Source organism: Squalius cephalus, assembly GCF_949319135.1.
Source record: "Squalius cephalus genome assembly, chromosome: 14".
Classification (NCBI taxonomy): Eukaryota; Metazoa; Chordata; class Actinopteri; order Cypriniformes; family Leuciscidae; genus Squalius; species Squalius cephalus.
The window spans coordinates 19,536,030-19,551,527 of record NC_137135.1 but is presented as its reverse complement, the minus strand read 5'-3'; the positions used below and the strand labels follow the sequence as shown (position 1 = coordinate 19,551,527).

At 38.6% G+C, this 15,498-nt stretch overlaps 1 protein-coding gene across 1 annotated transcript in view; it reads left to right on the top strand.

Annotated features, from left to right (window-relative positions):
- Window positions 1–3,032: 3,032 nt before the first annotated feature.
- The window catches only part of gpc4 (glypican 4), a 38,293-nt gene continuing 25,827 nt past the window's right edge, over window positions 3,033–15,498 (top strand). The window contains exon 1 of the mRNA XM_079893269.1: window positions 3,033–3,758. Within this exon, the coding sequence (XP_079749395.1) occupies window positions 3,605–3,758 (154 nt within the window). The 5' untranslated portion in view covers window positions 3,033–3,604. The remainder of the gene's footprint in view (window positions 3,759–15,498) is intronic.

Below are 15,498 nucleotides of genomic sequence, written 5' to 3'. Positions count from 1 at the left end.
AGTAGTATCTAGAAATGCATGTTTTCCTAAAGTGAATGCAAATGAATAGCATATTATCAACATTTGTCTTGATGATCTCCTCTCAGCTGACCCAAGCTGTCAGACACACCTGTGGTGCCTCACACTTACAGTTGCAAATTAAACCTTATTTAGTCTGTGTTTATATTCTGTCACCCCTCCCCACCCACCCACACACACACACGCACACACACACACACACACAAACAATCCCCTGGTGTTTTTAACAGACTTTATCTCGTTACTAACCTAATCTGACTGCGAGGGCGATTTTTCAGTTTTTCGTGGATTCAGATCCTGTTGTGTCCCTCTGGTCTTTTCTCCCCTAAAGCAGTGAAGAGAGGCCGGTTATCAGGCGAGAGAGCAGCAGAGGGGCTGAGCGGGGCTGTTGGTTACTCTCTGAATGTTAATGGACGAGTGAGAATGGGCAAACAGGCCCATTGAAATGCGCAGGTTGAATGTTTTCTTAGGGTAATAAAGTGGCTATACAGGGATCCCCCATTTTTAGGACCAACTGGTCTTCTTTGTTTAGGGTGGCACAGTTAGTCAGGCTAATTGTGTTCTACAGAAATTGTTACTAGTTTATTGATGTTTTTGTGATTCTGCGGGTGAAAATCATCTTCATACTAATGGGCCACTATGATAATGCACTCAAAACAATATATATTTTTTGGTGTTTGTTCAGTTTCGTTAATTAAAACAAGCTAGAGCAACACATTTCTTTGAAAATTCATCAAAATTTCATTGTCTGCAATCAGTTTAGGTTTGTAAAATGGAAATGTACTTAATCTATCATTTTTGTTGGCCATAACAATCTAATTAATAAGTAATTATTTGCATTAGTTATTTAATCTAGTACTGTACTAAATAGAAATATGGTTATTTCCATTTGTATGCCAGAAAGAAAATAAAAATCAATATACAACCAATGCTTGTTGTACAATGTTTGGTAATATATATATATATATATATATATATATATATATATATATATATATATATATTACCAAACGTTGTACGACAAACATTGGTTGTATATTTATTTTTATTTTATTTTCTATTTTATTTTATTATTTACTATATATATATATTTATATATATATATATATATAAAAAAGTAAATAATTTACAAATATAGGATATAGTGAATTCGTTACACTTGGTAAACTAAATCAATTAAAATTTTAAAAAATTCCAGAAATATTTAATAAAGTAATAATTATTAATTAAAATGGAAATAATTATTAATTCTATATAATTATTGATAATTATTTTAACAATTATTAAAATTATAATTTAGTAACTTCATTACATAAATTAAATTAAAATCTATACTTTTTTTCATTATTTTTGGGCATTCATTTATACACAAATTTAATAGGCTACTTTAAGTACAAATTTAAGTACCTAATGTTAATTATTATTTTTTAAGTGTTCTGGTTTATTTAGAAAGTTAAACACTGATTTAACTTTATTTGAATAATTTACTAACAAAATTATTTGTAAAAAATAAGACTATGCAAAATGTTTAATATCAAGAGCTTTAAGTGTAATCAGTCAGGAAGCGATGAACTGGCAGAAATTTGAAACAGATTTGTATAATCTTAACCGCACATCTTTTTGTGCAGTAGCATCGCAGAGCTGTGGATTTGTCCGTTACTAAGTATTCTGGGAAAGAGAGTGCTCACCTTTGTTTTCTATTGAGTAGCTATAACACCGGTCCACTCTCTCATATCCACAATCAACAGACCCCAGAACCTCTCCGCAGGATCTCATTGGCCACTGGCTTTCCCAGCTTTGGTCACACAGCATGAATGGGGTCGGCTGAGGAATGTGGGGACACAATAGTTGGGAATGTCAGTTTGCTAGAGCTCCCCCCTAGACCATGCACACACACACACACACACACACACACACACACACACACACACACACACACACACACACAGCCACAACAACACATGAAACATACACATGCTCCAGCACATCCAGACATGTCAAAGTGTGCCCTCTCTGCTGGTGCACTTCAAGGTTAAGAATGAATAGAAAACTATTTTCAATGTGAATGAAATTAAGGAAAAATAAATCACTGCATATAACGAAGGCCACATGAAAACCATTTGAGAGAACATCAGGCATCATTGCTTATAGATACTTACTGTAGCAATGATAGAACAATCTGGATCATATTACTTTCTCATATATAAAATAATCCATAAAGGAATAATGATGATCAGATCACATATTACATTTTTGCCTAAAACAGATTATCGTATGCACTAGTTTAGGCAAAAATGTAATTGCTGCATACTGTATATGCAGCAAAATATATGTGGTCCTTCCTTTCCAAAAAAAGCTCAAGTCTCAGGAGTTTCACAACAACCACATTATGCACAGTTCAAAACCGCTCTAATTATGGCCTGTGTCATTGTTGGAAAGACGGGCTGCTGTCCCTGAGGACTGTCATAATCTGAGTGAGATGTTTCGGTGAGGTTGCTCATTATGGAATGAGATTCCACCGAGTGTCTCTCTCTATGTTTCTTTCAGCCTCTCTCTCCCATTCTTCAGGGCTGTCGTTGAGCTGCTGGCCACACCACAACCTTTGCAGATCTGTGTAACATTTCATGACATGCAGACATATCAGGAGGTTACATTCTCACCTGTTTAGTGCCTTTCTTGTGAGCTGATTGATAATACAAAAGGTCTATCTATCTATCTATCTATCTATCTATCTATCTATCTATCTATCTATCTATCTATCTATCTATCTATCTATCTATCTGTACACCTGTCTATAGCCTATATAAGCATCAAATAAGTGGCAAAAACTCCTGTAAAATGTCAACAATCTACTCAGTACAGGAATGATTTGAACAATTATGTACTTGAGTGCTGGCAGACTGTAATATTCTAAGTCAATGTAACCTCCTGCGCGCGCCATGCTCCACCCCGTGTGTTTCGCGTGGCCAGCTCTCTTTGTCCGGAACTCAGCTTCGTGCTCGCGCAGTCCTCCTGACTCTGTGCTGAGATCTCGCCGCGCGCACAAGCAACTCCTCGATTCCCACTCTGCGTCCCGATTGCACACCAGCGCGAGAGGGGGAAAACTTTCCTTAAACTTTTTATCACAATTTTCTCTCTTCTTCTTCGACAGAGCAAACTGCCTTGCAGATTCTTTTCAATAGAAGAAACTGGTTAAGAAGTGCCTTGCCTTTACTTCATTGAACATGTGTGCGCGTGCATAGCGCTGGACATTGAGCAGATTTGCTTTTGTTTTTCTTAAAAAAAAGAAAAGAAAAAAAAAGTCCTGACTTCAAACTCCTGACTACTTTGCTTTTTGTTGTTACTTTTATTCGTTATACACTGCGGGATTGTTTCGCTCGTTGTACTTTTTAGAGGCCCGGTTTTTATTGCTCAAGAAAATCCAGTTCGCGAGATCCGAGCGGCTAAAAGAAGTTCAACAGGGACGCCGCATCCCCATGAGGAAATCAGAAGCGCGAATCAAAAAGATTTCGTGACTTAACTTTTTCTCTTTTTTTGTTTTCTATTACTTTTTGGTGTTGCGGCTACATTGCTCAAGCAGTCAGCGATGAAGATGTTCGTTGTTTTTACTGTATGTATGTCGGTTGTGGTTTTGGCGTCGGCTCAGGCTGAGCAAAAGTTAAAGAACTGCAATGAAGTCAGAACTGCCTACAGTTCGAAAGGTTTCAACGTCAACGATGTTCCCAACAAAGGAGTGCATGGTGAGTTACACTGATTTTATTTACCTAACATAGTTTGTGACAGTTGTTTCAAGAAAGATTTGAGAATAAAGGCTTTATGTAGCAACTAAAGCAAGTTGTGTAAATACACAATCGGACAAATAAAGTGAAGGACATAACAGTTCGACAAGGCAGGCTGCAAATGTCTGTTTTGTATTTTCTAAGAAAGTGTATAAAGTTTACAAAACGGCCCAAGTTTTTCTCTGTCCACATTGATTTTCTGTATTTTTTTAAAACTTTTATTTTCTAATAGGCCCATTGTTCACTCATCGTATCGGCCTTACATTTCATTAGGTCATTATGGTGACTAACATAGTACATGACGTAGCCTACAGTAGGCTATGGGATAGTTCACCAAAATAAATAAATTAATACTGTCTACACGTCCTCATTTTGTTCCCTTATTTCATTTCTACTGTGGAACATGAATGATGTTAAGCATGACAGCCCCAGTCCCCATTCACTTGCATTATATAAAAAAGGGATGCAATCAAAGTGAATGGTGGGACTGTCATTCTACCTAACATAATATTTTGTGTTCCACGTAAGTAAAAAGCCAAAATGTTTTGAAAAAAACACGAGTTTTGAGTACATGCCAGATTTTTTTATTTAGGGTGAACTGTCCCTTTAAGTCGCTTTCTCCAGCTTACATGTACGTTACCGCACTTCGGATTGTAAGTAGGCAGTTACTGCATCTTTTAAACGGGATGCAGCTCGTGATTACATTTCTATAGTTACAAGTGTTCCGTCGTTCCTCCCCTCTGCACCCCCAGCTGCTGTCTTTGTTTCAAAGTGGTGTACTTTGTCATTGTAAGCGAGAGTCAGTCATCGGACAGTGATTGTCATTCAGACGCGCTAATGCTCATGTAAATGCGCTGATTTTATCTGGAGCGGGAATTGGGGCAAGGGGGTGTAACAAGTTGCAGTTTTTAGCTCCTCTTCAAGGTTTGAATGAATGAGAGAAAGTAGCCCCGGGACACCGTTTGGGTTTATTTACTGACTTGTTTCCCGTTAAATAAAAGAGAAAGTTTTCCTGACTTGGAGGTCAGTCCGAATGCTTCGTCCAAGGAGACATACCTGTAGGACACTCTCCATTTAGGACATTGAATCTAATCATAAATCAATGCACAGACATGAATGAAACTCACTAGGTTACACTCATCTGAAATTGGTGTGACACTGCAAGTATGTATTATAAAGTTTCAGGCAATATCACAAAAGAAAGAGTGCTGCTGTTTTTTGGGAGTAGGCCTATGATATTCCCTTTATACAGCAGTTTACAACTTTTTACAGTTTAAGTAGTTATTAACTTGTGCTTCAGGCAAAAAAAAAAAACCCAATTAGTTTGTATATTTCTTCTCAGACAGTAAAAATAGGCCCAAAAGAAGCCAAAGGGCGCTTTGAGTGTCATTAAGCAATTTAGGCTTTGATCCATGTGTGGATAAGAGTGACAGCTTCTCACTCCTCTCTAGGGGTGTAAATTGGACATTTCATCACATTGATTCTATTAGCCAGCAATACAATCTTTGCAAATACCTCAAAACCTGCCACGATTACAGTTTGATTAGATTCAGGGGCCTGCAAACGATATGCCAGTTCTACGATATTATGTGCCTGTTTTACTGTTTTTATGAATTTACAAATGCAGCCAAAATATGATATAAAAGTTTACTTGAATTTCCTGGAAATTTCAAATTCTAATTTGGACATCCTCAATGTAAAATAGTACACTTAAAAGAGGGAAAAAAAAAATTCTATCACATTTTTCCTCCGCATTGTTGCATATCATTAGTCATTTAATTGATGCTCTGCTAAAAGCATTTTAAAATCAGTCAAATTTAAGGACCTGAATGAGCTTTTGTGTAATGTGTATTATCTAATGTAATCCTATAATCTCGATTTTTACTGATTATACCAAGTGAATGCATGACTGCAGCTAGGTGAAGGGGAACAATTGAGCCTTAATTTTCCCTGTATTTTACACCAGCCCAACAGGTCCATTGTCTTCCCTGGGATGTCATTGTAATGCAAACTTTAAGTGTTCCCCAACATGTCTGCATTTGTCATGTTTTATTGTGTCAAATCACCAGTTTTGTTGCGATTGCTGTAAAGAATGAATTATAATGGCTCATTTAGAGGGTAGGTTTGGGTGCCATGCGTGTGTGTGCCTCTCACAATGGTGCACAAAATGCGTCGGGACCCTGTGCAAGACTGACCTCAGTTAGCATGCCTTTGTCAATAAGAGACTGAGATAATTGATACAGAGAAAGTGACATGGTCTGCTTTCGCTGAGGGGTGGAGGTTTTTAGAAAGGAAAAAAAAAGGAAGCACAAAAAGCCCTGCTTTGGCTTAACAATGTCTCCTGTTGCTAGGGAGAAAATGGTCCACAGGAGAACCTAATTGAACTGGCAGTGGCCCCCTGGTTCTGGCTTTCAGAGCTGGCCCTCTTCACCTTGTAGTCAAAACAGGTCTTCTTTATTCTTCTGTAGTCCTGAAGCACAATTCCATCTTCATGGTTTGAACCAGTCCTAAACGTAGCACTAATCAGGCAAATGGTCAAAATTACACTCCATGCATGATGATTATTCTGCGTTCCAGCAAGTCATTAGTAAGGGTATTATTATTCATAAACAATAGTTTTTCATGTCACTCACACTAGTCAAGAAAGACTGGTCGTTTCACTGTTCTTTGGAATGCCGTTTTGCTTTAGCTGGAGTTGTAAATCAGAAGTTGAAAATGTTATGGCTTTTGCAGGCACTGCGTCCAACACGGCAAGATTTCCTGGAGCTGCTTTTGATTTGCACTGAAAGGATGAGAAATTTTCACTCGCTACTTATGTAAATGCCTTTAACCATAAGGGCTCACAATAAGGAACTGAAACAATATTCAGGAAATAATTTGGTTCCTATTTTTTTTTACAAATATGGTGTTAATGCATGATTTCCTTCCTTTTAATGCTATTTGTGTCTTTAAATGTTAGTCAGAAGTTCATTAGAACCTTAAAACTCTCTATATTTATATTCTTGTTTGGCTGAACTACCACTTTAATTTTTGCCTCTTAACCTCTTGCTATTTGTCTTACAAATGTGGTTAATGTATGATGATGGATTAGCTAAATACTTCACAACCCTTGACGCATAAATATTTTAAAAGCTAATTGTGTCTTTAAAGGCAAGGTAGACGTGTAAGTATAGCAGAAATTTTATGGTTTTAATGAGTGAGTCATACTGTGTTTAGTTCGCGGAGACCTACATTTAGCACTTTATGCTACCAACTCAAATAAGCTGTACCCAGGTGATGGTTGTGGTGTGAAATTGGTGTTGCAAAGTTTTTGTGTGTTTCTCTGCTTGATAAGCATGGTTTTTGTAAGGAGATTTTGAGAGCGGGGAGCTTTTGGTTAAGCAGAGGTGAGATCTTTCTTCATGGTCAGAGTGCCTCTCTAGATCCTCTCAGTTTGAGAGGACGGTGGATTATTGCACAGCTTCATAGTTCTTTAAGCCCTGAAGTACATAGATCCCTGCTGAGGACTAAACCGCCAGTGTCCTCCAATCCTCAGCTAAACCGAAAGCACTGCCTGGCCTTCTTATAAAAAGCCTCACTGCTTGTGATAGTTTGATTGGCCTAGATGTCGTAAAACACGTGTGTCAATTGCCTCCCGCCCAGTGGCAGGCGGCCCATCTTCAAAAGGTTCGCAGGAGGGGTGGTTAATACTGACCAGATTGGGATCTCGCCTTGTCAACAGCTCCTCATAGAGATCCAGCAGAATGCTTTTCCCTGCTCGGGAGAAATCTGCTTTGCTTTATAGTTGGCAGTTTGCTCTTATGTCATGCCTCAGGTATGGACAATGGCAAAGATCAGACATGTTTCCTCCCCTTTCTCCTGAAAGATTCATCCTACTCTTAATTACTTCAGTCCATTATGAGATTCTGAGAGGCGATGACTTCACTGGCCTCTTGATATTGTACAGATCAGATCTGAATTGGACACACTTAATCTTTGGCCTGTAGCTTAGATGCATCAAGAAATAGATACATTTTTGCAAGAAGTTCTACCCTTTTTCCTTTAAAAAAGTTTAAAAAATTTGATAATGTTTTCAGCTACTAGGGATGCTCCGATCGATCGGACGCAAAGCGGTATTGGCCTATAATCGCATTCTATGATTTGATCGGTAGTCACTAAATTTGGCCGATCTCACGAACCAATCACAATTTGATGAGGTAAAATCTTGAAAAGTTGCCGTCGACATGCATGTGTATATATAGAGATGAGACTTTTGCGCCACGCTCTGATTTATAACTTCGTGAAACATTAGGGAACCATAGTAAATCACACATCTTTATTTAGAGCAGGTTGTCTCGATTCAAACGAGCCCACTCACAACATAACATGATGCGTAGATCTTGAGAAAATCCTCATGGAGTGATGTGGCATGCTGCGTGGCTAAAGCTATAGGACTTGCGGGATCTGATCGCCATTTGAAAGTTCAACCAATGGAAACTTGATCTTGGGTATGGTGGCTAGGGATGATGTGTTGATGAGACTAATCGGACATTGTTTTTTTTTGTTTTTTTGTAGAGTTACTAAAATTAAGCCATTATTTTTATGTATGCCACTTGAAAACACTTAAAATCATTAAAAATGCCATCAGGGTGTAAGGGGTGACTGCCAATAGAGAGCTTTCATATCACTTATAGAGCTTCAATGATCGGGATCTGAATTGGCCAAATATGATGACAAGAAATCGGTAGTTAGTATCGGCTGCAAAATTCCTGATCGTAGCATACCTATCAGCTACTGATGGGATTGCAGAACTCTCAGCTGTTGTGTTTTGTACAATGTCTAAATCCATTATGCACTGCACATTTCCCCCCAAAGAGTTGGCGATTAGATATAGAGAATAGATATGAGCTCATTTGTTGTAGTCTTGCATCCACTAAAAATGCAGAACAGCAGGTGTTATTCCACCTCATTTGAACGTTACATATTAAAGCATGGGAGTTCATCTCTATGCAGTCAGTGCATTACAGGATAAAAGGTAGACTTGAATTCAGCTGTTTAGTTGGGTAAAAGGCAAACAACTTAATTTTTCCTCAACTGACAGTCAGATGGGTTGAGTGTCACAAGAAGTTGATCATCCCAGAAAGAAAGTTCATTTATGCCAAGTTAATGAGACCTCTGTCTGCCACTGTGTCAGATCAGAGCGCCCCACCACACACACACACACACACACACACACACACACACACACACACACACACACACACACACACACACACACACACACACACACACACACACACACACACACACACACACACACTGCTCCAGCTAATCAGAGGAAAATCTCGCAAGTGCGATAATTAAAGAACAAATCACATTAGTTGTCACTGTTGGCAGCTGTGTGTGTGTACTATTAAATAAAAACACTTCAAAATTTTGTGAATTATTAGTTTTACAGTGATTATGCACATTAACTTAAATTTTAATAACAAATTTTTGTAACAGGGTTACACCCTGTGACGCAAAGCTGAATTTTCAGCATCATTACTGAAAAGTCACATGATCCTTCAGAAATCCGTCTAATATGCTGATTTGCTGCTCTAGAATATTTTTTATTATTTTCAATGTTGACAACAGTTGTGCTGCGTAATATTTTTTGAAAACTTTTTTTTTTTGTTGATGCATTAAATAAAAATCTTTTGAAACATGATAAATCTTTACTGTCACTTTGGATCAATTTAATGTATCTTTGCTGAGTAAAAGTATTATTTCAAAATATTACTGAACAAAACTTTTTAACAGTAGTGGACTTTTTTTTTAGTTTTTGTTTGCTCAAATAGTCCTTTAGTTACAAATTCATTTTAAATGTACTAATTTTAATATGAGATCATTAAAAGTGCTTATTAAAAAAAAAATTTAAATAGTTTTTTTCCCACGTCACACAGAAAAACACTGTTTTTGATATTTAAATGTCAACTATTCTTTGTGAAATATTGAATTGTCTGTAGATGGGTTTGAAAAGCAGTGTTTTTCCTGCTGTGGGAGAGACTGAAACAGAGCTGATCTGTGCGCTGTGCTCTCAGTGACCTGAGCCCAGTTGAAAACGGCCTGTAATTGAGTTTGGCTATCAGAAGGAAGTGGTCTTGTGAATGTGAACCAAGCAATGTTTGGTCATGAGCAGGTAGGAGGAGAAGTGGTAGTGCAGCGCAACCTGGCCAACATACTCTTATGGTAATTCATAACTATTTTACGTTTTGGTGAATTGGTGGCTTATTCAGATCAGGCTGTACAAGCTGATCTGAAGAAAGTCTCTTTTTTTTAGCTCTTACTTGGCTTCCTCTCTAAGCCCCCTGCACCCAAAAAAAAAAAGAGGACCTGGTGGGGGGTAAGTGTAGTGTGTGGGATCAATGGGGCACCCCTTTTAGCCCAATTCTGCCCCCTCCTTAGCACATTCCACATGGGACCACCAAGACCTCCTCACTGGGACCTCAGAGAGCCAGGAGCAGCAACAAAGACTCAGCTGGAGGATCTTCAACAGAGATTTGACTGACTGTTGAATGAAAGAGGAAGGAGTTTTGACAGACAGAAAACGGTGGAAGTGAGAGGCAACTTTACATGTCACTAAGAGGAGCTGCCACCACATATGAGCGAGAGCGAGCGACCCGCTCGCAGGGAATGCGAAGAACGCTCCGAAACGTTCCCCGGGGTTGGATTCATGAGCTCTGACTCACCCTGAATCATCCGTGCGCTCTGAATGAGGCAGATGTGCACAGACTTGAAAAAAAAATCCCCAAACTTCCTCGACCCAAGACATGTGTCTCTTGTGACAATTGTTAGTGTAGATTGTGGTTTTCCCTGAGTAAATCTGGCACAGTACAGAGTGATGTCGGATGGGTGCTGTGTAATATTGGGCCCTGTGTTTGTGGCTTTCCACACTTGAAGGCAGATACAGGCTGGCACTGAAGTTCCTTGTTAACACTTCCCATTTGCATGCTGTTAAATCGACACTCCCTGGGCCCCCAAACTTGGCCGGTGGGTCTGTTCCTGTTCCCTTGCATCCCGCTGGATAGGAACAGCTTTGTAGGAAGTGTCTGTGCCGAAGCAGCTACTTTTTTCCCTCTCTCTCTCTCTTATCCAAGTGTTATCCCCTCGTTCTTTTCATTTGCCCCACTCTTTTCACCTCCCTTTCTGCTCTGTGTGTGGGAAGCTTTCCAGATGATTTTAATACCAAAACAGACTGCTACAGCGATGGCTGCTGTTTGCTCAAACCCTTCCTCCCGTGGCTTTGCCTTCAGGCATTAGCATGGCCGCTATGTGGTGGAGTATTCAAGACTGACTAGAGTCTGGAACTTTGGATACAGTTCTCCACTGGGACATTCCCTTGCCCTCATTCCTCTGCGAAAGCTCCCTGTGTGCGTTATTTGAGAGGTGGTGTCTTTTTTTGTTTTTGTTTTTTGAGCTGGTTTCAGTCAGGTTGGTGTTGGTCCTCCAGCTTTGAGCAGTGCTCAGAGATCTTCTCCCAAGATTCTTCACATCATTTTTTTTACACCTCAAAAAACTGCATAAAATCAACCAAATGATATGGATACATGTAAATGTATGGTATGTAAAGGTTCAACGACTTAATTGTGACCATCAAAATATGATGAAAACAGCACAACCGTTTTCAACATCGATAAGAAGTGTTTCTTGAGCACTTCAGATCAGCATATTAAAATGATTTCTGAAGGATCATGTGACACTGAAGACTGGCGTAATGATGATGAAAATATAGCTTTTCCATCACAGGAATAAAACACATTTTTTATATATTCAAATAGAAAAGTTGTTTTCAATTGTAGTAATAGTTCTTAATATTACTGTTTTACTGCATTAAATATTACACTTCTTTTAAAAACGTACTCACTCACCCCAAATGTCTCGACACAAAAACAATGTGAAAGCACATACAAATAAATACTATAAGTCGATAACACTTTAGAACAAAGTTCAAATCATTAACACTAGTTAATGTGTTAAACTATAAAACTATATCCATGAACAATTTTTACAGCATTTATTATTTTATGGGCATTTCATGTTCATTCATAATTCATTAACTAATGTGAATTTATGCAACTTAAAGGTGCATTGCGCAACATTTCATGTTAAAAATACCCGTTTTTCTAACCCATACATGCTTAAACAATTGCCTGATGGGCTGAATGAGCCCTTCTCTGATCACTGCGATTGCCTCTATAATCCTGTACAGTAAAATAAATAAGAGGGATTCGGGACGGAATGAGCGTGCACACCTCTGATTGCAGTTTCGCTTGTCGCCAGAGGGGGCATAGTTCTGCAAAAACTCAGAGACTTGCGCAATGCACCTTTAATGTGAAAAATGTATTAGAAAATGTAGAAATAACAAATTATGATTAATAAATGCTGTAAAAGTATTACTAACAGTGGACCTTAATGTTAATAAATTAAACCTCATTGTAAAGTGTTACTAAACGTATGATTGTATCAAAACAACCTTAATGTAAAGCAATAATGATAATCATGACTATATTATGTCTGTGGTTTTTCTCCTGCCTCTAACAATCATTTAAGGCTGTTTTGAGAGCTGAGAGATGTAGGCCAGGGGCTCATCTGGGTTTTGGGTAGAAGCCCTCAGCTCTGGGAATGTTCCAGATTTCCTGTAATCCCTGCTAATTACTCCCACGGCCAACATCAAGACTCCCCCTGATGAGCCTCAGACCAGGACTCGTTTCAGCCCGCTTATATACGACCCATTCGATTGCCTAATTCTGCACCTCATACACATGTAAAAAAGCCTTTGGAGAGAATGGAGGATTGAGGTGGTGTGTGTTCGTGCAGACGGGTGGAGGCGGTTGAAGAGCTCCCTCACAGACCTCCGTCAATTTAACTGACGAGGTGATGGGAACTCTTAAAACGGTCATCAAAACCAAATGTCTCGGCTCCGGTCCCACCTCTGGCTCCGACATTTAAGTGATTTTTTTTTTTTTTTTTTTCTAGTCTAGTATGATTGTTCGGTTTGCCACAAGTCACTCATGCAGACCCTGGATGAATGTATTTGAGGTGGGGCAAAGTCGTAGCAATGATTTCTCTGAAAATCAAAATGGAGAACCGACCTGAAACCCAAAATGGCCACATTTGATCTCCTTTCAGTCTTTGAGCGCAGAAGATCCTCTTATTGGTTGATTTATTTACATACCTTTCCATATATATTATCCTAGATGGGTGAGATGTCAGTCAAAAGCATCGTAAGTTTATCCCGGTGTAGGTTTACTCCGCCACAATCACTTATTTCTGCCGCTCTGCCCACCAACTTCACGGCTATCCAGTTTCCTAAGCCCAACAGGTATATCAGAATCATTGTTGCAGTGTTGTAGATTTGAGGACTTGGAAATATGATCTTTGGCCTGACCTCATCCTGCCCGTGGGCCCCTCTCTTTCTCTTTCCCCATCCCCTCTTCTCTCTTTCTAACACACGGCTTACACATTACCTCGATGCTTGTCCGTCAGTTTCGGCATCTGGTGGATTTCAGCCACCCTTAGATGTCGGGTTATAAACAGTGTCAAAGAATGGCTAGGTCTTCCGCTGGTTTGCTTTATCAAGGGGGATAAAATATAGCACTCCTGCGCTAAAACCTTTCATATGCTGAAGGTTAAGGAGATGTTTTGTTTTAAAAAAAAAATGGATTTTGAGAGTCAGGAAGAATATGAGTGTAAAAATAAAGGGGATCTAGACTTGAAGAGCTGTAGAGTGAGCGTGTTTGTGGTTTCGGTCGTATGCGGCTTATGGTAGGCTTGCAAATTTCCAAACAAGACATGCTTTGACCTAGAAACACCTCCTTTTTGAACCTCAGGTTGTTTGTGTGGATCTTCTAAGGCTGTTTGAAGTTAAAGAGCTCAGTTCTGTACAGTAGTTGGTTCTGAACGTGCGCTCAAGGCATACTTTTGGTTTGAATGTTGAAAGTAAGTAGGTTTGTATAAGCAGTGACTTATTAATAGGTTTGTGTGTTGTATATGTTGTAGCTCAAACAGTAGAGCGTTGGTGCTTGCAACGCCATGGTCATGGGTTCGATTCCCAGGGAAAGCAAGAACTGATAAGAATGTAAATGTGTACCTTGAAATGCAATGCAAGTCGCTTTGGATAAAAGCATCTGCCAAATGCATAAATGTATATTCGCATCTTTTAGTGAAAGCACGCTATTGCTTAGTTTTTGTTCATTTATTCCAATTTGTATTGAAGAATTACAAGGAAAGATGTGTTTGGGAGGGGCAGTAGGCATCATTTTACATTTTGCATCATTATGTGTTTACCTCTTAGCATAACTTTGTTACAGCAGAGCTTTAGTTTGGGGTTGTTGATGTTTGAGGGGAAAAGTAAGTTTTCTGCGGTTCCCCTAGAATGTTTGTTACCGTTTGGCTGATTAATTTAGGTGATGTATGCATTGTCACTGCTCAGCCAGGCCTGCAGTTTCTCACGTTGTATCTTCCCACCCCCTGCTAACCTCTCCACCATCATCCATCTGTGTGTGTCTTCATGCAAACATGCGCACAGATGTTCATTTTTGAGGATTCCTTCATTGTAGGATCAGAGTGAGCTGTGTCATCAGCTTTCATGTGTTATTTTCTCCTCTTTCTCAACCCCCTCCTCCTCGTCGTCGTCTCTTCCGGGTTTGTACCTTTTGCCCTCTTTTTCCTCATGGGTAAATAAACGGTGCATTCCAGGCTGTCAGTGTCTCTGCTTACACGCCGCCTCATTGTAATTTGTCTTTTATTGTATCTCTGGCTAGAGGTATTGGTTGGGGGTGTGTGTAATTGCTTCCAACTGAACTTTGCTCCATTTCATGGAGCCGCTGTGTTCACTTCTTCACCACGTCCCTTACTCCGCTCTGTAAGGATGAATCAACAACTATGTTCTCAGATATTTCCCTCAGACATGCACTGACATAGAAAATTTTACCAGTACTTAATTATGGTGCATACACGATATGATGGCTAATATTTTAAGTCTGTATGTACCTTTTTGTATACACAATTTACCTGTTCATAAACAAAAATGCACCAAAAGGTGCATTTTGGTATTGGCTTATAAATAAATGTGAATTTGTGAAATGTTGTTTGTTTTTTAAGCCAATAAATTGTAGTCAAATGGTCAGGAAAGCTCACAAAGTACTATAAGCTGAGCCTATTTTTTATTTTATTTTTTTAATCAATGGTACACTTGTGTTTCTTTCTTTTTTTTAAAGAATATGGGCATGTTTATTTTTTTTATGCCAATGGTTCATAGTGTTTGTTCAATTATTTTAGGATAAGAAAGTCTGAAAGATTGTCTGTAGATATTGGATGTCATTTGAAGCACATACACACTTAAAAAATGATGTTGAAAACAAACTGTTGTTTTCTTAACACATATTTGTCTGTAGTTAAGGACAACGCATTTTGTGTTGCTTTTACCTCAACCAATGTGTTCTTCCTCTTACACAGAAAATGTTGAGACTTTTTTTTTTTTTTTTTACACACACTTACATAGTTCAATAGTGCCTAATATTGAACAAAACTTGTATGCAATAAAAACACAACAAACTCACATGTAGCTTATATAGAATTTATTAATCCCCCTACTTTTACATAAAAAAAGTCAACATTTAAAAAGTCAAAATTCAAAAAATGTAAATCAAAATATAGTAATTTAAACATTAAACATTAA